Source organism: Orbicella faveolata, unplaced genomic scaffold (assembly GCF_042242905.1).
Source record: "Orbicella faveolata isolate gen_17 unplaced genomic scaffold, um_ofav_v1 contig_47, whole genome shotgun sequence".
NCBI classification, from domain to species: domain Eukaryota; kingdom Metazoa; phylum Cnidaria; class Anthozoa; order Scleractinia; family Merulinidae; genus Orbicella; species Orbicella faveolata.
Genome location: NW_028301577.1, coordinates 2,606,117 through 2,629,204, shown reverse-complemented (window position 1 = coordinate 2,629,204; position 23,088 = coordinate 2,606,117). Strand labels below are relative to the sequence as shown.

The 23,088-nt window shown below is 36.5% G+C and overlaps 4 protein-coding genes across 6 annotated transcripts; 2 read left to right on the top strand and 2 right to left on the bottom strand.

The window, feature by feature from the left end:
• Positions 1-145: 145 nt before the first annotated feature.
• On the bottom strand, positions 146-10,543 carry LOC110060056 (transducin beta-like protein 2). 3 transcript variants are annotated; one of them, XM_020766807.2, is made up of 13 exons: positions 10,137-10,543; positions 7,745-7,796; positions 6,371-6,433; positions 5,491-5,526; positions 4,552-4,760; positions 3,956-4,042; positions 3,398-3,459; positions 3,215-3,288; positions 2,574-2,623; positions 2,123-2,317; positions 1,155-1,315; positions 868-899; positions 146-662 (listed from the first exon to the last, which is right to left on the bottom strand). In XM_020766807.2, exons 1-13 carry the CDS (start codon positions 10,246-10,248, stop codon positions 629-631), a joined length of 1,167 nt encoding a protein of 388 aa, XP_020622466.2. In that variant the 5' UTR covers positions 10,249-10,543; the 3' UTR covers positions 146-628. The 3 variants fall into 3 exon arrangements, with proteins under 3 accessions (XP_020622466.2, XP_020622464.2, XP_020622465.2); XM_020766805.2 differs by lacking the exon at positions 10,137-10,543 and adding an exon at positions 9,569-9,944; XM_020766806.2 differs by lacking the exons at positions 5,491-5,526; positions 10,137-10,543 and adding an exon at positions 9,569-9,943.
• A 2,178-nt stretch (positions 10,544-12,721) lies between these two features.
• LOC110059960 (AH receptor-interacting protein-like) lies at positions 12,722-16,344 on the top strand. Its single transcript, XM_020766675.2, has 3 exons — positions 12,722-12,876; positions 12,984-13,163; positions 13,875-16,344. Exons 1-3 carry the CDS (start codon positions 12,778-12,780, stop codon positions 14,589-14,591), a joined length of 996 nt encoding a protein of 331 aa, XP_020622334.1. The 5' UTR covers positions 12,722-12,777; the 3' UTR covers positions 14,592-16,344.
• Positions 16,231-18,897, top strand: LOC110059961 (DNA polymerase delta subunit 4-like). The gene is made up of 4 exons (XM_020766676.2): positions 16,231-16,378; positions 16,479-16,574; positions 16,743-16,854; positions 17,973-18,897. Exons 1-4 carry the CDS (start codon positions 16,276-16,278, stop codon positions 17,995-17,997), a joined length of 336 nt encoding a protein of 111 aa, XP_020622335.1. The 5' UTR covers positions 16,231-16,275; the 3' UTR covers positions 17,998-18,897.
• On the bottom strand, positions 18,079-23,088 carry LOC110059959 (INO80 complex subunit B-like). Its single transcript, XM_020766674.2, has 10 exons — positions 22,961-23,088; positions 22,030-22,255; positions 21,529-21,626; positions 20,909-20,963; positions 20,665-20,767; positions 20,326-20,383; positions 20,113-20,216; positions 19,977-20,039; positions 19,771-19,886; positions 18,079-19,419 (listed from the first exon to the last, which is right to left on the bottom strand). Exons 1-10 carry the CDS (start codon positions 22,998-23,000, stop codon positions 19,272-19,274), a joined length of 1,011 nt encoding a protein of 336 aa, XP_020622333.1. The 5' UTR covers positions 23,001-23,088; the 3' UTR covers positions 18,079-19,271.

The following is a 23,088-nucleotide window of genomic DNA, read 5'->3' as shown; positions in this document are numbered from 1 at the left end:
CTGCCGTATATACGGTGGATTGGGTTAGCACGGGTTGCACTTCTATTGCGAGATCTGATTGGTTCATTCGGGGACCTAAGCCTTTTTCTGATTATTTGGCTTTGGAAAGATGTTGATCACTATAAAGTACTTGTTTAAACAACAGTAACTGATGACAATAACTTTATTGTTCTTAAAAAGCTCTTAAAATAGAAATCATAACGTAAAAGCTTTAGCAAATAAAACGCTGGGCCATTTCAAGATCACCCATATTGTTTTTCAAGTTAAGTTGCATTTATTGATACGCGAAGGGAGGACTCGAGTTTCATGAAAGGTAAAATAAAAGTTTCCTCCATCAGTTCGTTTCGTATCAATTTGTACATTTGATTCTTAATTCCGTTCATTTCTTCGTTGTTAACTGTACTCTGTATATTTGCATGCTGTGTTGAAGGTCTTTTTTTCTTCACTATGTTCTGTTGTTGGTCGACATAAACACAAGCTTCGTCGTGGTCTACTGTCCCGCGTTAAAAACGTTTTTCTGTCTTCGATGTTGATAATTTTAAATATTTCTTGCGTCTTGTCCCTTTTGTTGATATTTTTTGTTTGAGAATTTAAATGTTGTTTGCTGGACAATAAATCGAATTCTTCTTTAGCCAATGAGGTTCAACTTGTCTAATGACGCTCTAAAAATTAAAAAGAAGAACGAATTAGCAGAGAGACAGCGAATGTTGAATGAAACGAACAGACAAACAGCTGAAAGGACAGCAGTAAATGAAAAAGAAAGTGAGAAAATATGCCCACATTAATGTTTATTGCAATTTAATTTGACATTGAACAAGAAAACGTAGCGAATATAGAACTATAGAACATGAAAAAAAACCACTCTACCTTGCTTCAAGAACCTGTTGTTCCAATCTCTCCTGTGTTAGGAAAAGATAAAAATTTAAATAACTAGTTTGTTTGTATAAAGAACACGCTATATACTCCCTGTACTGTATTATATTTCATTCACTGGAAAACCACTGTTTATATCTATTTACGCATAGAATCCGCAAAATTTTCCTAAAAAGTCGTCTGAAATCTTCTACTCCGGTGTGAATTTAACATGCCGTTTCTCTACCCCAGCAAACCTCGCTTGTAAAATGCTCAGTAATCCAAATATGCTGCAATTTTACCTTAACGTTTTCGTTTCTGGCACGGTTTATTCGCCCCTCTAGATCTTCAATCTGAACCTTGATCCCAGCCGCATTATGCCACACGCGGATTTGACGGTCCGCGCCTCCTGCGGTGGCCAGGTAACGAGAGCTTGGGTGCCACGCGATCGCTGTGATATCATCTGAAAGAAACAACAACAACAACAACAAAAAAATGTGTGTTGGCAGTGTCACGAGCAGTACTGATATGTTACTTTACTAGTCACCCTAAGTGAAGTTATTCTAATCACATCAAGGAAAATGTAAATTTTAAAAACTGATTTCTGGAGACAAAAACTTGCATGAGCTCAGAAGGTGTTTGTCTTTGATAATCAAAGTTCAGACAGTAATCTCTGTAATATAGAGGGCTAATAGAGTCGCTCAAAAGAAATAACCGAAAAAATGTTAAGAAAGGAAAGGATTAGGAGTTTAGTTAGCAAACTGAGGAGTTAAGATGATTTCCGCGGAACATTCGAGCAATAATGGCAAAAATCAAGTTACCAAAAAAACCTCAGAGCATGGCAATATTTTGAATACAGTTAAGAAGAACTTATCGAGACTTAAGCTCTCAAGCTGACCCCGCGAGAGAAAATTGAATTTGAAGTCATCCATATTTTTATAAAAACAGACATTTCACATCAGTTCAAAATACAGTAACGCTCGCTTTAAGCCGTCTTACAAGGTTTGAAACTGATTTTCCCGAGAATGCTTGAGAATCTAATCGCGGGGTCACTTACAGAAATGAATTAACGTGAGAAGTTTAGAACAGCATTCAAAACGTTACCGTACTATGAGCAGATTTTTGGTAAACAATTTTTGCACTTATTGCTCGAACTTTGAGCGGAATTCGTCTTAACCAAAACAAGTCAATTATGTGGCTGACAAGACAAGCAGTGTGAGATACCGGACAAGAGGGAAGCCTGGTACCAGAACTATTTCATTTATATTACCTCCATGTACTTCCTCTAGTAGTTCTTCTAAGTTCCCATTTTCTGTATTGAAAATTCCTACGGATCGTCCCATAGCTACAGCCGTGACGTAAGCATCCGGGGACATGCTGATGAACATGTTGTTGTAAACGCCAAACGAAGCATCATAGATCCCTGTTATAAGTAGATGAGGGTCTTGCTTCTTGGTGTACTCCACTGAATAAGACAGAAATAGAAAACTGGTTTGAAACTACATTTTAAGCCACAATTACTTTAAAACCAAAACAAACAGTTCCCACAAGTGAGTCCCCCAGTTGAGGAAGGGGCCTGAAAAAAGCGAGAAGTGCAGTAAAGGGACAAGAAGGGAAAAGAGAGGAAGGGACTTTTAGTGTGATGTTTTAACTCTCCCCCAAATACAACCCTCTCATTAGCTACATACAGCTCAAGTCTCATTGTAGTAAAGAAAACTCACCATCAATGTCCCAAATTTTCCACGTTCCATCTTTTGATACAGTTGCCATCCTAATAAAAACAACGAAGGAAGTAAAGATGCAGGATGATTTTCACATCTTTTTCAACCACAAACTTATACACCAGTGTAAACCTTAAAGAACTGCCCACAGACTCCCCCAAAGTCCTTCATCAATGCTCTTAAACTGCTTGTAAGAAATTGCAGTTATCTAAAAGAAGGCACCAGTAAAATGCATAACACATTATTTACTGAAGGTTGATAATGCAAATTTTAAAACAACCATGTTGAGTAAAATTGTATTTGGGTAACCTGTGTGGCTGGTGGTTTATGTGGGCTTTTTCTATAGGCTCTCATGGTGCAGATAAACAGTGAAGGAAAAGCTGCGAGAAGAATGGTGAGAAGAGAGAGAGAGAGAGAGAGAGAGAGTGTTTCTCCCTCATTCTCTTCTCGCCATTTTTTTTTTTTTTTTTTGCAGCTTTCCGCTTGTTTGGCACCACAAAACCCCATCAAAATAGCACCAAAACTGCCAGCTATGTAGGCTATATTTGGGAAGCTGACATTTAGAGTGACGCCATTTATCATGAAAGGAAATAGTAACTTACTTAGTCATGACTGAACAGTAGTACATCATTATCTAGTACCTTGTGGAGTCTGCTGAAAAACTAAAATGATAAACACCAGCAGTGTGGCCTTTCAACTCCATTGCTCTTGAAACCTGCAACAAGTAAAATAAATTATGCACTTCATAATAGATATACTGTAAGGAAATGTTATTAATGTAATTAAAAGGCTTGTAAACAGACATGTAATATGTAATATGTTACCTGCTTGAATTCATCAGACTTGGTGAACTCCACGGCCCAAAGTTTAACATCAGGGGTGAACCCTAAGAGAAATATTGGTACCTAATGATATGAACTGTACATGTAAAGGTACAGTAGTTAGAGCTGACAAATGGCCAGTTTTCAATTGAGGTGTAAATGACAGGTGTGTCAAATGCTGATCAAATGTTCCCACCACTAAATCAGTCTAACCATTAAGTAACCTGAAAGATTACCAGCTTAACCTAAGACTGAGATGTGCCAGCAGGGTTTAAGAACTGAAATATATTACACTCTCAAGAACAAGACACATTAGCAAACAGGTTTCACTACCCTAAAAAAGTACATTTATTTTATAAACTTCATTTGCTTGATCACTTGTGAGTAGCCCTAGACTATTTGTCAGTGCAACATTTGACACAGTGCATGAAATAAAATTTGTCAGCTGCTGGTTAATCAGTAAATTGCTAATCCAGTGACAGTTCTGAGAATTTGGTGATACATAACCAGAAATTGAATGCTCTGGAGAATTTAAGGTTGTTAAGATTTCAATGTTCCTACCTGCAGATGCAACAAATTTCCCACAAGGAGATATACTTGCAAAGCTGTTGTTCATCTGACGAGTGTCAATTATCGACAGTACTTCACCTACAACAGATAAACAGTGTCCAGTCATAGCCTCATCAATACAGACTCCAAAGTGAGAGAGCTGAGTGTTTTAATTTATTGTGGATTGATTTGCCTGTTAGAGTTTAAAATATGAGTTCTGGTTTCTCTGGGAGTGTTACTGAACTGTTTAGAATATTATCAATGTGTCTACATCATGGAGGCAGGCTTTTAGCCAGATGGGCATCCAGGCATCCTGTGGACGGCCGCTTATTAGAGAAAATTGTTTTATTTTTGATATGTTGCCTTATAAATTGTTCATTTGAGCAGGCCCTTATATAGCACATTTTGGACACCCACTCTTCAAATCCTGGCTAAAAGCCTTCATGGAGGTGTCTGTGTGGAGGGTTGAACTGGCCAAATTTGTTAGAGGCAACAACAGCAGCTCTTGAAGGTTGTGTCCAGTTTGAGTTTAAAATGGATAGAGGTTACCAAAGATCTTTACTTTCATTTTAGACCCCTCTTCCCAACAGTTAGCAGCTAAAGCATACCCTTTAAATTCCACAAGATTATCGTTGTATCACTGGAACATGACATGATGAACTTGCCACTGGATGCCACAGCAATGTTGATGATCTCTGCCGAATGTTTGACAGGAAAATCAAATTCACCAGTAATGGAAGCGCCAGATCCATCCTTTTTCTTGTTCACTTTAAATACTCGGATTGTGTTGCCATTAGCCAAAGCTGTAATAAATGCCCTGAAACACAGTAAATTACGTTCTACAATCAGCATTAAAATCAATGCTACATGGATGGAGATGACAGGGGATTTACTCGAATAGAAAAACGAGGAGGAACCTCATTTGCCCTTCTAACAAGTTGAGTGCTAAAAAGAGTACAGAACTTCTAATGATAGGCAACGGCATGGTATCTTTAAGTCTGTGTCCAGCTGTTTCAGATAGGATTAGGAGCTTTTTTGTCAGGATAATTTAGAGTTGAAGTCCTGATGCCAAAATGAGACTATTTTTCTTGTTTTTAATTTGAACAATTTTTTATACCTAGTTTTTGCTAATCTCAAAGAGCCAGCTTTACAAGTGGCAATGTTTCCACTCTAATTTAAATTATTTTGGGGATAAAATATAAACGTTTTTTGTATCTTTGCTGATTTTTATGATTAAGGTTATTATTTTATTTAAATGCCTTTTAAAATCAGGACAACATAAAAAGAATGTACATCACTTAGTAAAGAGAATTAACACATCAATCTTGGGTTAGCAAAGAAAGAGTTACTTAGAAATTAGGTTTACAAAGTATTATGTAGCAAAGGGCCTTCTTAGAAACTTAGACAAAATCAAATTTAATCAGATATACTAATTTTTTAATAATAATTATATTAACATTCAGATTTATCATTTTTTTCTTGTTTAAAGTACATTGTTACATATTAGATCTCCATGCACTTTTAGGTTTAGTTGCATTTCAACAAACCTGAAGCGAACTGGTTGTTGTTGCTTAGTATCTTCACTGTCGGCAAAACAGGAGGACAAGAAAGAACGATTTAAGAAGTTAAAACAGCTCAAGTTTAACCATTGTTTAATGGAAATGACATATAAAAGTGATTAAAATTAATTAAAAAATCATTATTCAGGGACAAAAGTTAAATTTAAAGTTCTTAATCAGAAATGCCAGATGCGACATTGGATGATACAATGAAATGGATGACATTGCCACAATAATGAAAAAAAAATGTGATATATTAATTAGTAAATTTTGTGCTGAGGATATAAAATGACTTCAATGGAGAAGAGAGGAAAAAAGAAACTAGGAAATTAAAAATTAATAGGACAATGACAAAATGGTGAGATTATTAGCTTTAGAAAGTGTCAAAAAGCAATATTGTACATGAAATTAATGCTAGATGACATTCAATAGATGATAAACAGTATTATGTTTTTAAATCTAAAATTAATGATTTTCTAATTTCTCAAGGACAACATGTATCCAATACGGCAGCCATGCATGGTTAACATTATGATAATAATATAACAGCAACTTAGCTTTCCAGCCTATTAGCTTAACTCAAAATGCAGACATCTCACTGATCTGGTCTCGAAATGCTTTGGATGTAAAATATCATCCAAATTCCCTGCAGTAAAGGGCACATCCTTGGAAAAAAACCCAAGCTCACCCTGATGAGCCTACATTATACACCAGTAAGTGAAGGGCTTTTTTTTACAGGCTTCCAGGATTGATGTTTAAAACAGTTTATAAGCTTCATGGGAATTTTATCTCCTGACACCTGACTTAAAGCTGCAGTTGTGGCTGTATATGATAACAGATCTGTCAAAATACTGACAAGTGTTCTTACCTTGTATCAGGGCTGAAGTTGACCTTTGTTCCATGATCAAAATCGACATTTGCTCTTACATATCTAACGGTAAAATATAAGAAAATCAAACGATAAAATCAGTCACTGATGTCACTCTAACCATTTTTTTCAAAGAACTCTTGATATCTTTTTCTTTTTTTGTCTAATGGATCTGTCTTGGAGTTCTCCTGTATCAGCATTTTATCACTGTCTAAATGTTCTGAGAATTTGCTATTCTACATTATTTTATTTCCTTGGCTTAAGATGCCAATGTGTAAAATGTTTTGTGCAAGAGAACCACAAAGGAGTACAACTAGTCCAAGGGTACAATAATCAACCCACTGAGTCTGAGAACCTTTGCCCTCTGTAAACATGAGGTCAACATCTGGCCACTCTTTAAAGGAAAGGAAGGACTGTTATTTTAAAATATTGTTCAGCTCTTATGAGCGCATTTTCATGCCTGTGGCTTAAAGTTTTTGTTCCCTGTTTTTCAGCAAAGGTAATACATCAGACTAGCCTTCCAGAGGACATCACCTTGTGCCACTGGCATTTGAAGGGGTGGCGAATGGTAAATGCCAGACTTTGCAAGACGACGAGATTAGCGTTTTTCTTTGCGAGCCCAAGACATTTTGATTTCTTCAATTGCGAGACCGAGACTTTAAAGTGTTTTAAATGCGAACTCAAGACATTCAGGTTCTAAGATGTTGTGATGCCATTTAACTTTACTAAAAAAAAAAAATAAACAAATCGGTACTTCGCGACTTTCTTAGCCTTGACAAAAATCGAGACCGCAAGAGAGCTCTGGGAGAAAAATCAAGACTGCGAGACACACATAACTGCTAAAAAATGCGACTGCAAGACCCGTGAAATTCAGTGAAAATTTTGCGAGACCCTTGGTTTTTGGAGGACCATTTGCCACCCCTATTTGAATAAAAACTAAACATCAATGTATCATGCTATTAATTTTTGATGATTGTATTTTTTCTAGATTTCACTGATTCAAACATTTTCACATCTGATGGTGATTTACATTTGAGACATATTGCACTAATTTCACTCCAGTGGTGGGTATTTGTAGTGCATGCCCACTGCAACAATTTAAGATAAAAGATAATGAACAAAGACAACAGACTCTTTACATTTGATTATTTTTCAAGTTTGAACAATACTTCTAAAATAAGGCAGCCACTTTCTTTTCATAATGTTGTGTATCCAAAGTGACTCGTCAAGTGGTGAATGGGGGAACAGTGAGGTCTGAAATGAGTAGACACAGGAAGGAAAAACAATAAACTGCAATTTCCATTCATTCAGGGGACCTGCAGAAAAGACTGACTGCTCACAGACTACAGTAAATAAATCCACAACATAACTTACTTATGTTCCTTCTCTTTGAAATCTTTTACACTCCATAGTCTTACTGTCCTGTCTGAAATACACATAAATAAATAATTTAAGTTCAAGTATTATTCTTTTTTCATTCACTACATTAATTTTGTGGTCCAAGTAGGATGTAAATGTGAAAGTTACAAGCTGGGTAAGGCTGATTGAAGGGCAAAATACAAGATTCTTTTAGTTTCTGTAGTCAGTAGAAGGCCTTCTTTTCTCTTCTAACATATTTTGGGAGTGATCTGGAAAAATGTAATTAGTGTATGCTACTCATGAATGATAAATTAATTATAGAGTCCTAAAGTGATGATGTCACAAAAACAAAATTTTTGAAATTATGGGATATGATGTCATATTCTTATAGAGGATCCAAAAAGATGTCCTCATCCCAAAAATTAGCTCTGAATTGCAATTCCCGATAGAGATATAAGGGATCAAAGTTTGATAGCATCCCATACAAACCCTTCAACTGACTCAAAATTAGAGAGATTTATATGGGGCAGTAGCAAATTTTCATCCTTTATATTTCGGCTGGGAATTACAATTAAGAGGTAACTTTTGGCAAGGACCCTTTAATAAGGACCCTCTATTCGAAAATGGCGCCAAATCCCATAATTTCTCAAATTTGTTCTTTTGTGACGTCACAATTTAGGACTCTATTTTAAAAAAAAAAAAAATACACAGAGATTTTTTGAAGTGATCATATGCTGATTTTAAGTGTACAAAATTATGAGGAAATATTTTTTTCAAACACAGTGTAGTTAAGTCCTGATCTGAATGCAAAGTATTTGGCCAACATAGCAATTCAAGAAAATATTTTTGTTTTGCCACGCAGATGGTGATCAGCTTCATAAAGTATCCATAAAGTAATAAACATTATTTTGTAATGTGTGGTTGCCAATTATACCCATGAGCTGATCAAATCAATCAAAATGACATATGAGACAAAGGAAGTCCCACAAATGGTATGCCAGCCATGAAAGTTCATCTTCAGGTTTCCAATTCGAGAACCAAAGAATTTTAAAACTTGTTAAGCCAGGTTGCTTTCTTTAAATAAATCTGTGAAATGAATTTTGAAGATGTATGTTTTAAAATAATAGTTAATTATTTAACTTAATTAAGCTTGCATTTATCTCCCTTGCCAATTAAGATGTATTTTGAAATCAACAAATTGAAGAGAAACTTATTTTGGGACAACTTTGAAAAATATCATGGAAAAGAACATTTCTCTGGCCTTTCCCTTGAAAAAAACTTTTTGAGAAACTAGACCTGAGTAACAATGGTATTGAAAATAAACCAAAAAACCTATGTTACACAATGAGACTATAAAAAAATTAATTTACATTATGAACCCAAACTTCAGAACATGTTTGTGTACTTCATCCTGTGTATATTTAAAATGAATATGCCACTTGATACTTCCAGCCTCACACTTATCAACAAAACAATGCTTAATAAGATAAGCTACAAATTGACTAACTCAATTTTCTGGATTGTTGAGTTTGTATGTGAGGGGGATTCCACCGGGGAAAGATTCAAGGAGTTGTGACAAGTATTAATCCTTTACCAAAACAGACTTGAAAATCTACGACTCAAATGCAATAAAATTTCACAAATTTGCGCTAACGAATTGTATAAATAATAAATTGTTTACGTAAAAATACGTTTTAGATAAACGTCTAAATAAAAAATAACAAGCTTAATGCCCTCCTTCACGTGATATATCCTCTGTGTACGTGGACACATCTCTAAGCATGCAAGCGGCTACATTATAAAAGAAAACTTATTGAATTTATATTTCTTTGTGACAACCTTGCGAAGTTGAGGCCATGTATTTTCCATTCAAACTAAACTCCAAATCGAAAACATCTCCTGTGTGGCCTTTCAGAATAGCAAACTGTCTTCGATGATTCTTCACTGGCGCGTTCCCTCGTTTGCCTTTCGTAGTCTTTGCTTTGTCTTTTCTCTCTCCGCTGAACGCCTGTTTTTCTTCCAATTCACTTTTAACAGTCTCAGAACTGTCATCCTTTCTCTGTTTACTCTTGAAGCCGATAAACAGAATAACTACTAACACAGCAGCGGCAATTAAAGAGGTTGCTATGATTGTCCCAAGAGTGGCGACCTCGACGCCCGCCATGTTTCCTAACGATTACAGCACATGTATGGGAGCCTCGTTTTCACTTCACGCTTTTTTTTTTTTCGCGCTTTTTCACGCGCGCAAAACGCTGCATAAGCTCGATTCATACAGTACTACTCTTCAAAGCAACGTTTTTTTAACGAACACAATTTTTCGATTAAATGAGATAAACCTTTGTAAAGATTCTATTTTTTTAGCGGCGGAAAAAAAAACAATGATTAGCGTAGCATTGAATTAGCTCACCTGAAGAACTTGACATTATGTATTTTCCATTACTGCTGAATTCAACTCCTTCTACAAAAGCATCATGTCCTGACAAGGAGGCAGCCTGTAGCGGATGGGTAACGCTAGGCATGCTAGTTCCTGTTACTTGAATTTTTATACTGGTCCTTCGCACGACGCCTGTATCCCCGCTTGCAGCCAGGACTAAATACTAGGTGGAACTATAGCAACCTTCTCAAGACATGAAATAAAACGGACCTGCGCTAGCTACTGGAATTTATACAAACTCATAAATTGACGTTCGTTTTAACTTGAGCAGTTGAAGTTCTAGTTCCGTAATTCAGCGTAAAGTAGCGTGGCGTTGAAATTATGAATTTAAAACAGCCAGATAGCAGGTTGTGTGAAAGCTTTATACCCTGGCATTCGGCCAATGTCGGCTGCGCTAGTTTGTGTGTTATAAGGCGCGCGCGCAGTTGTAGGTGTGCTTACAAATTGCCACCAGTTATTTTGCGCAACCAACTAGCTAATTATGGATAAAGCAGATGCGTGGGTCGCAGGCTGCTGAGTGGAAAATCAAATCAAATTAATTATTTAGTCTCGTGTGGCCATGGTTAACGATAACAGCAAATAAAATGGACTCTGCAACTATTATGTGCTCTCAAGCAGACACTATCCATCAAGCAAAATGATATTACGAGATTTCGGTTATTGGGTTACCAAAAGAAGTTTATGGAAAGCGTCTTAACATGCAAATTTTCGGTTCAGTTTCTAGATGGTTTTGAGAATCTTAAACGTTTAACGCGGAAATCAGCGCGTCGGATTTGATGAAACTGCCTGAAAACATCATTGATTCAACTAACACAAGCTTATTTTATTTGTCTGGTATTCAATGCGTTTAATTAGGATTGCATGTTATAGCCTTTACAGTCTGTAAAAAGGATATTGCCGTGTGATATATTGAAAAGGGTACTCTCTTACTTTGAGCTACTTAAGTGTGGCACGTGCCTTGAGAATTAGTAACACAAGATAAAACTATTACTAGTCGCCAAACAAGGCTCGCACAATAACAGTATATCGTACAAATATCATTAGTTTGTTTCTTTGCAGTATTGGATCTCTCCCGCTGAGAATTTTAAATGGAAACAAAAACTCGTCTTAATAGATTTTAAGTTTTTTAGTGGATCTTCAGTGGCACCAAACAAGTTTATTTTGCATACAACGTTGAAGTTTTTTAAAAACATTTCAAGTCTAGCTATTGAGTGAATTTCACTGATTAATAGAAAAATGAACAAAAAAAAAAGCTTTTGGTTGTATATCACAAATCATGATTCAATTTTCACTTCGGCGTGCATTGATCAATGGTTCTCGGTTTTGAAATCAAAGAATCTCCTCTTGTTACAAAAATCAATAAAAGGTTTGCGCGTCAGATTGAAAAAACGTTTATACGTCTATTGTTACTGAGTATGAACACTGAATTAGTATGCAGGCTTTCACCTGTCTTGTCTAGTCAAGTATGGTATTTGCTTTCCCTCGACTTGGCTTGAGCTAGCTGTTAGTAAGGAGAGTTCTATTTATCCACGTATTTTCTTAGTTAGTCAAAGTCGAGATCCCCAGGTTTAATAATGAAAAAATGACCCCATGTACACACCTCGATACAAGCACCGAACTCAGATTAACGGCTCCGAGCGATTCCTTTGCATTTCAGGTTATCTCAAGGGAGATATCTCATGTTAAAAATATAGCGTGGATTTCATAAAGGCTTTTGTTCTTCGGCCATCGTAGCATACGAAACGTCAAGTTATTAAAATGCGTAAGTTTAATATGTTTATCACCGCTATTTGTGTTTTATTCCTCGTGGATATAGTTACTCGGTAACTTCTCTATATACTTCATACGTACACAACTGACGGAGAAAAAAATTGTTTTTTTGGTTTTGTTTTGCTTTTTTTCATTTCGGCTTGATTGAGTGAGCCGATTTCGATTTGGAATCGGATTTAAGCTCGGTGAGTGAAAACTGCAGCTGATAGGGGAATAAATAATTAATTCAAACTTATAGTGCTTTAATACAACAGTATTAACAACAGTAAATCAGCGCTCCGCATTTTACTTACTAATGGATCATACAGTAATCAAGAACTGAAACATAATTAGAGACGACAGATCAATTTACTTTTAAATACGTCAGCGGCTTCATGGGGAGATTTCAAAGGGATAGCTTTGTCTGAACCGGAAAAAAACTATCGCTTCTCTTCTTTTTTTCTTTTTCATAAAATCTCAAATTTATCTCTTCGGTGACAGAAATGTCACACTGTAGTCATATTGACTGCATGAAACAGCGCCTAAAAGTTTGTTGATAATTCCAATTCCGGTTAAGACGTTTCTACGACCTTCTATACCAGTGGCTCAAGTGATTTCTAATGGCCCCAAGTTTCCCAACTAAAGTGAGCTTTTGATTAGCGACCGGCCTTTAATAGAGTTCACTGAGAGCTGTAGGGAAAGCTCTTTTCTAGCCTGCGATCAAGCGTTCTTTTCTTACCCTTCCCCGCGAGCTTCTTCTTCTAAAAAAAAAAGTAATAAACGCCTGATTTAGCCCTTTTCCTGCGCGGAGAATGGTTACTGATACCCAGTCTCTCTCGGTTATCTACACAGGTGCGCTGTCAAAATGGCGAGAGCGAACAAGCTAAAATCTCAAGCTTTGATCACAAAAAACGTTCTTTACGCTGGAGAAGGGGAAATACCATTATTTGAACACGGATCTAAGGTAAAATTAACTACTCATAAAGACTTCCTGTAGATAAATTTAAATGGTCTCGCGAGACATAAGATAAATTAAAAGTAGATATACTCACAAATCCTTTGGATTTTTAGGCTACTTTTCATTTCAAAACGTTCAAAAACGATGAGGACAAGACGCCGATAGACTGCAGTCGTGATCTTGGACAGCCCTTTGAGCTCCTTATCGGGAAGAAATTCAAGCTGGAAGTTTGGGAGGAACTTATAAAAACAATGAGAGAAAAAGAAATCGCTCGTTTCACTTGTGATAAATCGGTAAGATCAGCTAAAAGCTTATTAAGCTTATATATTTTTTTTTGTACGTTAGCTACGTTTTACTAGCTTTTATTATATGGCTTGTGTTTCTAGCCGATATAACGTGCACTCTGATTGGCTAATTGTAGGGCATTGTTATCCTGTAATGCCCACAGGCCGATTATGGGCCTGCAAAAACAAAGCAAAAAGCCATATAATAAACAACTTATTAACCTCAAACTTTCGGTTTTTATGGGAAGATCTCAAAACTCAGCCTTCCAGTATTGACCTCACTATTGCTCAGTCAATACTGCAAGGTCTCAGTTTGAGATTTTCCAGTAAAGACCTCAATATTGGTTAATAAGTGGTGCAGTGTTTATTTTCTTTATATTAAGAAACACTTTTCCATACATGGTCAAACCAGGCTGGCAAAGTCACCTCACAACCAGTCAATTTATCCTGTGTCTGACCCTCAATGAAACCCCTATCCCTCCTAAAGCAGATATCTGTGCCATTCCACTTATACTCCCTCCTCTGAAGATCGTGAATGAAATGGCTCTTAGAAGTCATTCATTATAATGAAACGCTTTAATTTGTGCTGGAAATATACATAAATAAGAGGATTTTGCCTGATGCGTTGGCCAAATCGTGAACATGTGAAAGCTGGCCACTGTTATAATTTGTTTTTGTTAATAGTGATACGCAGTTTTAACTTAACACTTGTGTTGTTAGCTTGTAGGAGGCTATGCAATAGTTTCCAAGAGTCTCCGTACAGTTGCAAAGAAAGCAAAAGGAGAATTAACAGAAGAACATAATCATCATGAACATTCTTGCAGTTTGTCTGCCATGAAATCAACTGGTTATCCAGACTTAGACGACTTGCTTGTCAATGAACAAGATCTTATCTTTGAAATAGAACTTTTAAAATATGAGAAACCTGGTGAGTTCCAGAAGGAAACTTGGCAGATGGATGCTGATGAGAAATTGTCCAATGTACCAAGCTTAAAAGAAGCTGGAAATAGACTATATCAACAGAAAAGGTACAAAGAAGCTGCAGAAAAGTATGCCGAGGCATTGGGTTGCTTGGAACAGCTTTGTCTGCATGAAAAACCTGGTGACACACCTTGGCTTAACCTTGACAGAATGAAAATTCCTTTCTTATTGAACTATGCTCAGTGTAAGCTTTTTCTTGGTGATTACTATGAAGTTATTGAGCATACAACGACAGTGCTTGAAAAAGATAAAGACAATGTCAAGGCTTTATATCGACGTGCCAAGGCTCATGTGAAATGTTGGAATCCTAAGGAAGCCAGAGAGGATTTCAATAGAGTAGCAGTTCTTGATCCATCACTCACAAAAATTGTCAAGAAAGAGCTTGTAGAACTAGAAAGGCTTGCCAAAGAACATGATGCAGAAGACAGAGATAGATTGAAAACACTTTTCAAGTAGCCCTTTGTAAAGCTAAGCTATCTCAAATGTTCATTGTCAGTGGTAACTAAAGAATCATGAATTTCCATAAAAGTATGGATTTGTTACCTGGTGAAGCTATCAGAACTTTTAAAAATCATTAACTTTATTGTGTTTAAAACAGAGTAATAACTTAGCTGTACTTTATAAAACTCAGTACTTTAATTTATTTACATGTACAAAATGTGGAATTAAGCCCGCCCACATCATTAGATGCAATGGGAGCTTTCTATTTAAGTCAAACAAAGCCAGTGTTTGTTTCCTTTTTATTCGCCATCTACTATATACTGGCAGAAGCATATCACCTCTGCAAGGTGTTAAGCTTCTGATACTGGTAATTACTATAAGATTAGCAAAATATTATAACGTGTATTTGTCTCAAAAAGCTCAGTAGAAAAGATAGCAAAACTTGCTGCCACATTATTATAGCAATTATAGCATAACTGGTTGAAACAAAAGTGCATATTTTCCACTTTTAATAGAAATGAGAAGATACCTAGGGTGCTTATTAGGTTGCATTTGCTCGCTTTCTCACCCCACTTCTTTAATCTCTACTTAATATAATTATCTTTACCTTGCTAATCCAGCAATGGTGGTCAGCGGGGTGCTCAGGTGACACATTTACAGTGAAGGACGATGAAAGGATATAGACCTCGCACTCACATGTCTGGTACATAACCACGGCAGCAATTAAAGAACTGTATTTGTTTATTATTTACTCTTGCCCCAACTTTAACACAACTAAACTTTATTTGTTCACCCTCTCCCTCAGAATACTTGCTGTGCAGGCTAGTGGGACCATTAATGGGGACAAAGCAAACGATGAGATCCCACATTATGCTCAGTAACAATCCTGCAAGCAAAGGAACATGAGTCTCGCCACAGATTTCTTCTTTTTTCTTGTGGCAAATGATAGTTTTTAGGCTTTCTACAGAAAAACCCTAATTACAGTTATTGTTTTCTTTTTTTGTTTGTAGGGAGGGGGGAGAGAGAGCTGGCCTTGCTCAAGGAACCTGCCCTGGTTATCAGAGCCTAAACCAAAGCATGATACAGTTTATAGAACTGTGCATGAAGAAGCTACTTGTATACTGCTTTGATTTTATTACTAGTAAATTAGACTGTTCACAGTCTCTCTATTATTCATCACATGCAAAAGAAAAAGCAAGCTAAGCAAGTGAGAAGCACAAGGGGGTAGGGGCAGGGAAGCAAGCCACCCCCTCCTTCCTCAAGTCTCTCTCATTTTACACTGGCATCCAGTTCTCTCACGATTCTATCTGCCTGCTCAGTGATCGAATTAAAATATGAGATAATAGAGGGCTGTGAACAGTCTATAATTTTCTTAATATGTTGGTTATGGCAGGAGCCCTGGTTATGAGCATTTTAATGAAGCAGAAAAAGATTGGCTGAATGTTTTATTTTTCACCCAAATTATTCTAATTTCATTTATTGCTCATAATTTGTGTCTAAAACTTGTGAAGGGTAACCTGCTAGCCACAAAAGTAAGTGTACAGAGAGATATTCCAAGATCCTAAATTTCAGGTTACGGATCACCGATTCCTAATTTTCCTGTCGCTTGGTTGCGCGTTTGTGCGTCCCCTTGACCAATCGGAGTGTTGCTCCAGGACTTCGCATTTTCTTTTCAGCTGTGTTTTTGCCTAACTGAAACATGGCGTCCAAACTTATAACTGATGCCTTTCCGAAAGTCAAGAAGGACAGGCCGATTAACCAAAAAGAACAGCCAAAAAAAACTTCAGTCTTAAGCGAAAACGGTGAGGTTAACCTTAAGCTGTTTTTATTCGCTGTGAATTAATCTGGTGCGAAGTGTAAAGGTCTATAAAGTTTCTACTTTGTTTCAAAAATGTTGCACAGATGCCGAAGTTTTGAAGGATCAAACTTCGGACCTCACAGAGGAGCTCTCGGTCTTAAAAGAATTCGACTTAGATTCCGAATTTGGACCATGTATTGGTATGTTATATTTGTTGTTTATTACTCATAAAAAGAATGAATTAAAAAGAGTGAAATATTTGTTTCAACTTTTGTCTCGTTTCAATAATACTTGAGGCCCTATTAGGAAGTTCTTAGTCTCTTGGACTCCACCAGGCTATTTACTGGTTTGGTATATTTACTTTTTAGGAATTACCAGGCTACAGAGATGGGAGCGAGCTAAGGAATATGGACTCTACCCTCCCGAGGAGGTTAAAGAAATCATTTTGAAACACCCTGATGACACAGCATTCACTGAATGGTAAACAAATTCTGCTTCTGAGAGTTGCACACTTCTGAGAGTAGTCCGGTTTGGCTCTCTCTCTGACAGGCTAGGCATGACAGAGAGAGTACCAGACTTGGACTGATCACACTCTACCATCATGCACCTATTCTAATCAGTTTTTCTATTGGTGGAGTGACATTAAGAAGCTCTTTTTTACACATTTTTGACTACGTGAAGTTTAAACTGGGTCTCACAGGCGGACACATCTCAAACTCAGCTTTGCAGACACATCAGTAATATTGAGTGGAAGATGGACAAATCACATTGATTTATGTTGATAGATATTACCATAGAATTTCAAAAGTAATGCACCCCTTCCTGAAAATAACTGCTCCCTGAATGTAACATTAAATTTTTACCTTCCTATTGAACCCTGAAATTGACGGTCTCCCTGAAAGTAACGGCCCACCCGAAAGTAGTGGCTCTTTCAAGAAGTCACTAGAAGAGAAACTCTCTGATCTCTTGAAAGCGCAATGTGAATGAAAAAGCCTGACTGCAGGACTGAACTTCTTTCAGGAGTTATTTGTGATTTTATTTCGAATTTAACTGAATGTTTCTTGAAACTATGATTTATAGGCTGTATTTGTCTGTTAGTGACGTCAAATGATACACTCAGTGTAATTAGTTGTTCTGCAATATGATGCGACCATTATACGTTCACCCTACGGTACCACTAACCAACATTGAGAACCTTTTTTGTTTATACATTCTGCTTTGTTTATGTGGGTAGTTAGAAACATACACAAATGGAACTTTTAATTTCATGTGTTATGTGTCCCCTTTGTCTGAAGTGACTGTGAATTACATGTGTCGTACAAACATTTTTTAACCATCCAAAAGTAACAGCTACCCAAAAGTAATGGCCCACTTTGCCTACTAAATCAAAAAGTAACAGTGACTTTTACTTTCGGAATTCTAGGGTAGTGCAGATATCAGCAGTTCATTGTCAAGACATAAACTTGGATAGGTAGATGTTTCAGGCATGGCTTTGGTACATCTACATAAAGACATGTTTAAGATTAATCAAAGAAGTAGCTAGTGTTTTTTTTTGGAACTGCAAGGGGTTAACTTTTTAACTTTTTTCTTTGTTTCAGTGTATGGTATGATGCTAATCTCTGATGAGAAACAATACAGTATATTGAGCCTGTTATGCACAAATGTTATTAAGCATTTGTGAACAAGTGAACCACTTTCACAACATAACTGAATGTCTTTTTTAATGAACAAAAAATAACTTACATGTACTGTACAACATGTACTGTACAACAAAACTAAATATTATTGTGTATTTTTTCTGTACTATATTAGAAAGACCGATTTGGTGTTTGGTTCCTGTGAAATGTTCCTGTTAGATTTAAAACAACCTTCAATTAGGTAATTTTTATTTGATCTTATTAATATTAAATGTGAGCTGTAAGAGAAAGATAGATAGCAATCAACACTTATGAAAAGTAATGTGCTGGTATTGTTCTTTATGTCTTAAATATTCCATTCCATATGATGGAGCCCACCCCCCACCCCCACCCCCTCTACCTCATAAACAAAAAATGTTGGCATAGATAGCTCACCAAGCTTTGAATTTTATAGCCACAAAGCATACAATTGACTACTACCCTGACGGCTATTTTAGGGAGAAATGACTTTTCATCCGATTTCTCTATATAGGCAATCTGCAGTAGACCCTGATATTACATAGTTATATTAATATAACACACATGTAGTAGTCAAGTTTGAGATTATTATTGTACAGTTTTGTCACAAACTAATCCCAGAAAAGCAAATTGCTGTGTTACATCAGTACATGGGCAATTAGAAAACTGTTAGTAGTGTTAATGATAATATTATCAGATTGGAGTTCATAAATGAACTGCTCATCCCAGCCCATAGCAAAATTGTCTTGACAACTGACAGAAAATCAATTGTAACTTGAAACCTGCCTTGTTTGTATTGATAAAACGTTGTCAACTTCAATTATAATCTTCAAGCTTGTAATAAAATATTATTGTCATGTATTAACAACTGAGCAACTTTGAAACTCCTCAAGTCTCCATTAAATAGTTACTTGAAAACAACATTCCAATTTTTCAAAAACTGACAAACGTTTCACCTCGTCTACCTCAAGCTCCCTTTAGTATGCAATATAATAATTATATAAAAGAAGGGGTAACCAAAATGAAACAAATACAATGGCAAAAAATACCATATTAGACGAAAAAGGGATTTGGCCTGAAAAAGGTATCAGACAAAATATCCATGCAAATTAACACATTATGGAGATTAAAAATACCAGTGGTTTCACTTTCTTCATAATGTTCAGTCTTTCAGATCTGACAATATAATCTAGAGTCTGAAATCCATGGGAAAATAATACTGCATTTAGTTGATTTGACTTGTTATACAACAGCTTCTGTTCTCCCAGGAATGAGTTGAACCTTCTTGTAACATGCCATACTGCAAACTGGCAGGTCATTACTGGAACATGAGTATTTCTTCAAATTGTTACATCCTTGAGCTGAACATGTTGGCTTTGGCTTTGGAGATCTAAAAAAGTACCAAACATTTCATGCATCAGTTGTTTACTGGAACAAAAATCATGATAAATAAACAATACAAACCACACAAAGTCAATATGATCCAGCTGGGTTTTACAGTGGAGATAGTTTCTTGCTTATGTCCATACAGTAGCCCTAAATGGGTCACTGGTGCATTGACTGCACCATTTAGCTTTTACAGTTGTATGCTTAGGATTACAGTCACATTTATCAAATTCAAGACTTTTCTGATATAGTGGTTTCAAAGGGTGATAAGAAGTGACCAAAGACAAACAGAAGAAACCTTGAAATTCAATCCCACCCATCTAATTTTATTCCAAATATCAAATTAATAACTTACCCTTGAGTGGATTGCACTTGTAATGGAAACTCCAACCCTTTAGAAAAGGACAAAGCGAATCCTGTGTAATTACTGATGTACCTAATGTGAGGTACTTCTTGCTTCCTTTTCCGGGCCTGCAGTAAGAAATGTCACATGTTACTTTCAGTGATAATGCAAAATATGATCCAAATTTGGGTTCAATGAAAGACTCCTCTATATTATACCTTCTCCTCTTCTTTGCGTGATCTTGTAGCTTCTCTATCCAGCAGTTTCTTCACGGTTTGAGTCTGTTCAAAATTGAAAACAAGAGTGAATTATAAAGATCTTTTGTAAAGACTTAAATTATATTTTAACATTTACCTTGTTTTCCTCAATTTTTTTCTGCATTTGCTGTTTTCTCTTCTTGGCTCTTTGCTTTCGTCTCTTCTGAGCTTCTTCAGTGTCTTCATTTTTCCGCCTTGGTTCTGAAATTATCAAACATGGTGAAATACTGAAATAAAATCCATGTAGTACTGGTATATAATAAATTATTATAATGGGAAATTCTCTTAGCAAATCAATTCTTTCAAATACCTGTTGGAAGCTCCAAAAGTTGATTTTCACCCTCTATTTCATGTCCAAGCATGGCTCTCTGAAAAAGTGTAGGCAAAATAAATTTCTCACTTTATGAAAGGAAGTCTTACTTCCAAGCCAAGAGAAAGAGAGTTGATTCAACATAACTAATGCTGTAGTTATTTTGCTACTAACAGTGTACGTACCGTCTGCCATCACTTTAATTTCCAAGTAGAGTGAAAGTTGGCACATGGGTAATAATTTTTTCTAGCAACACTTACTGATATCACCAAACTGCCACAGGGAATTGCAATGCACAAAAAGCGCAAATGAGAATTTCACATCTTGTAGGGATCATACCTGTCTCGCAGTCATCATGCTCACATCCTTGTCCTGTTTGACCCGCCCAAAGTCATCCAGTTCACCTTTCTCTAAAGCGTCTAACCACTTCTGCTCTTCTTGTCTGTAGAACGATACAAAAATATTCAGCTCTAACTTTTACGAGACTGTAGCTCGGAATTTACTGTACTTATCTTGCAGTCTATCAAGGAACATGTAACCTGATTGCCATTAGAATAATAAGATACTGGAAACTGTGACATACTCATCAGAATCTCCATGATGTTTCTCTGCAACTTCAGGTTCTTCTTTTTCACTTCCTAAAGGAATAGTCACCAATAACACCTATTATTATATGGCTAGCTCTGTGAGCGGGCAAGATGAATCAAATCCTGTGCTGTGATTAGCTACCCGAGTGGGCAAGATGGAGCTATCTTGCCCACTCAGGACTACCCACTGTGTCCCGCAAGAAAAATTTCCCCGAAAGCCATATAATAAATCCTTTATTGACCAAGCTTGTTCGGCCAAGATGGCTGGATATTGGCCTTGTTCTTTTTTTGCGTGTTTATGGACCTCAACTCCGTCTCAGTCCATAAACACGCAAAAAAAGAACTTGGCCAATATCCAGCCATCTTGACCTCACACTTGGTCAATAACCCATATTTATTATTGCATTATCAAAACTTTCATAAATTAATGCTTGCTCTTGGATAAATCTGCCTGTGTCACACTAGATAAACAGTATTGGACTCACTGTGCCTTGGTTTATAAATAACCTATGTAGAAACATTTCAACATGTAGAACTTTACATAATATTATTGCCTGTATAGACAGAGTAGTACTCCAGTATCTGGATATTATATTGGTTTTTGTTCAGTACTAACCTTGCCAAGATGGCTGGTAACTGTCCTCTTCAGCTTCTTCCTCCTCCCCACTGGTTATAACAGGCTCTGGTAATTTAACTGGAACTATTTTGGCCATTCTAAAAACACACAAGTAAATGTAAAATGGTACTGCTGCTACTTTTATGAGAGAAATAGAAAAGAATTGCCTGTATAAATATGAATTAAATAATTTGGCAATGAAATGAGCCCTCTTGACAAGCATAACTTTTGTCAACCACACATCCAAGCTTTCCTAATGAGCATGTCATACTCGCTCACAAATGTATGGCAACTGATGTCCAACTGTCATTACCAGCTCACCAGTCTGAAACTGGGTGTCAATTTTCTTATTACAATAGGTCTGTGAGGGATGATTTAGGAGAATTCACTTGCTCCACAAGCAATGTTACCATGGCACTAAGCAATCCTATTCACCTTTACTGTAATTTTAATCCCAGATACAGTGTCACATTACATGACTCCAGCTATTTGTTAACTCACTGTGTTGTTGCTAAAGTTTCACCCCTGAGTTTTATCTTAAGGGTCACAGCTTTTCCTTCATCTTTGTTCATGTCCCTGTCTTTTTCTTTCTCTCTTGATCTGCTCTTGTCTTTGCTCTTTTCCTTTTTACGTTCCTCATCATAACCCTCAGGTCCATGATCCTTCTTTTTCTTGTGCTTTTTATGTTTGTGCTTGTGTTTCTTTTTAGGGGATGTAGAAGAAGACTCTGTGAAGAGAAAAATGAAGGGCATATATCAACACCCTATGTGGCATCCTTTCCAATCAGAATATTTTACTTGACATTTTATTTTCCATGAGGGAATATTCATAATTTAAGTAAGATAATATATATGCTTATCATGTTAACCTGATACTCAGTTATCTAACGTACGCAAAACAATACAATGCTCCACTTTTAAGTTTACCATAACCTTTAGGTTACTGGTTGCTTTTATTCATATATTTCATCAAAATTTATTTTGCTTAATTATTCAAATGATTTTACCTGGTTACCCCTTATCCTAATCATTACCTAATTGAGGTTTATATATTTTTTTGAGAAATATTATTGTTATTAACAAAAAAGCCATAGTTATTTACATTTTGCACATTCAAAGCTTACATCCTGATCAAAAGCTGACCTCTCCCTTCTGAACGCAAGTTTAAAGAAACACAACTCGGTTGAAATCGACCCAGATCACTACATATCCACAGTAGAAGTATGCGATAAAGCAGATAAGATAAGAAAGCGGAACCTTAATGCAAGATAACTCATTCTACAACCTCGCTCGGAGTTTCATTCTTGTTTCGGAGGAACGTTTCGCGTTTTGAGTTACGAACGCATATATCGTGTGAACTCTTGATCATTAAACACGCTGTATTAAATATTTCCTCACGCTTGCAATGGCATAAGTTAGCAACTACTACCCACCTCTAGTGTCCTCTTCACTCGCTTCTTTTCGCTTTGGCATGATTAATTCTTTTGAGTTCAACACTTTCCAATATGGCGCTGGCCTCGTTTTCGTGATGACTGTCGCCCGCGTGATGCAGTCCACGCGC

What these genes read in the sequence shown, in the direction of transcription:
- LOC110059960 (XM_020766675.2), top strand. Translation starts at nt 12,778, where the DNA reads ATGGCGAGAGCGAACAAGCTAAAATCTCAAGCTTTGATCACAAAAAAC. An exon ending in TATTTGAACACGGATCTAAG is followed by an intron (nt 12,877 to 12,983) that starts GTAAAATTAACT and finishes TTGGATTTTTAG; the next exon opens with GCTACTTTTCATTTCAAAAC. An exon ending in GTTTCACTTGTGATAAATCG is followed by an intron (nt 13,164 to 13,874) that starts GTAAGATCAGCT and finishes TTGTGTTGTTAG; the next exon opens with CTTGTAGGAGGCTATGCAAT.
- LOC110060056 (XM_020766805.2), bottom strand. Translation starts at nt 9,893, where the DNA reads ATGGCGGGCGTCGAGGTCGCCACTCTTGGGACAATCATAGCAACCTCT. An exon ending in AACTTCAGCCCTGATACAAG is followed by an intron (nt 5,527 to 6,370) that starts GTAAGAACACTT and finishes TTTTGCCGACAG; the next exon opens with TGAAGATACTAAGCAACAAC. An exon ending in GAAAATTTGGGACATTGATG is followed by an intron (nt 2,318 to 2,573) that starts GTGAGTTTTCTT and finishes TGTCTTATTCAG; the next exon opens with TGGAGTACACCAAGAAGCAA.
- LOC110059959 (XM_020766674.2), bottom strand. Translation starts at nt 23,000, where the DNA reads ATGCCAAAGCGAAAAGAAGCGAGTGAAGAGGACACTAGAG. An exon ending in GCATGATGACTGCGAGACAG is followed by an intron (nt 20,384 to 20,664) that starts GTATGATCCCTA and finishes ACACTTTTTCAG; the next exon opens with AGAGCCATGCTTGGACATGA. An exon ending in ACTTTTGGAGCTTCCAACAG is followed by an intron (nt 20,217 to 20,325) that starts GTATTTGAAAGA and finishes TGATAATTTCAG; the next exon opens with AACCAAGGCGGAAAAATGAA.
- LOC110059961 (XM_020766676.2), top strand. Translation starts at nt 16,276, where the DNA reads ATGGCGTCCAAACTTATAACTGATGCCTTTCCGAAAGTCAAGAAGGAC. An exon ending in TTCAGTCTTAAGCGAAAACG is followed by an intron (nt 16,379 to 16,478) that starts GTGAGGTTAACC and finishes AATGTTGCACAG; the next exon opens with ATGCCGAAGTTTTGAAGGAT. An exon ending in CGAATTTGGACCATGTATTG is followed by an intron (nt 16,575 to 16,742) that starts GTATGTTATATT and finishes TTTACTTTTTAG; the next exon opens with GAATTACCAGGCTACAGAGA.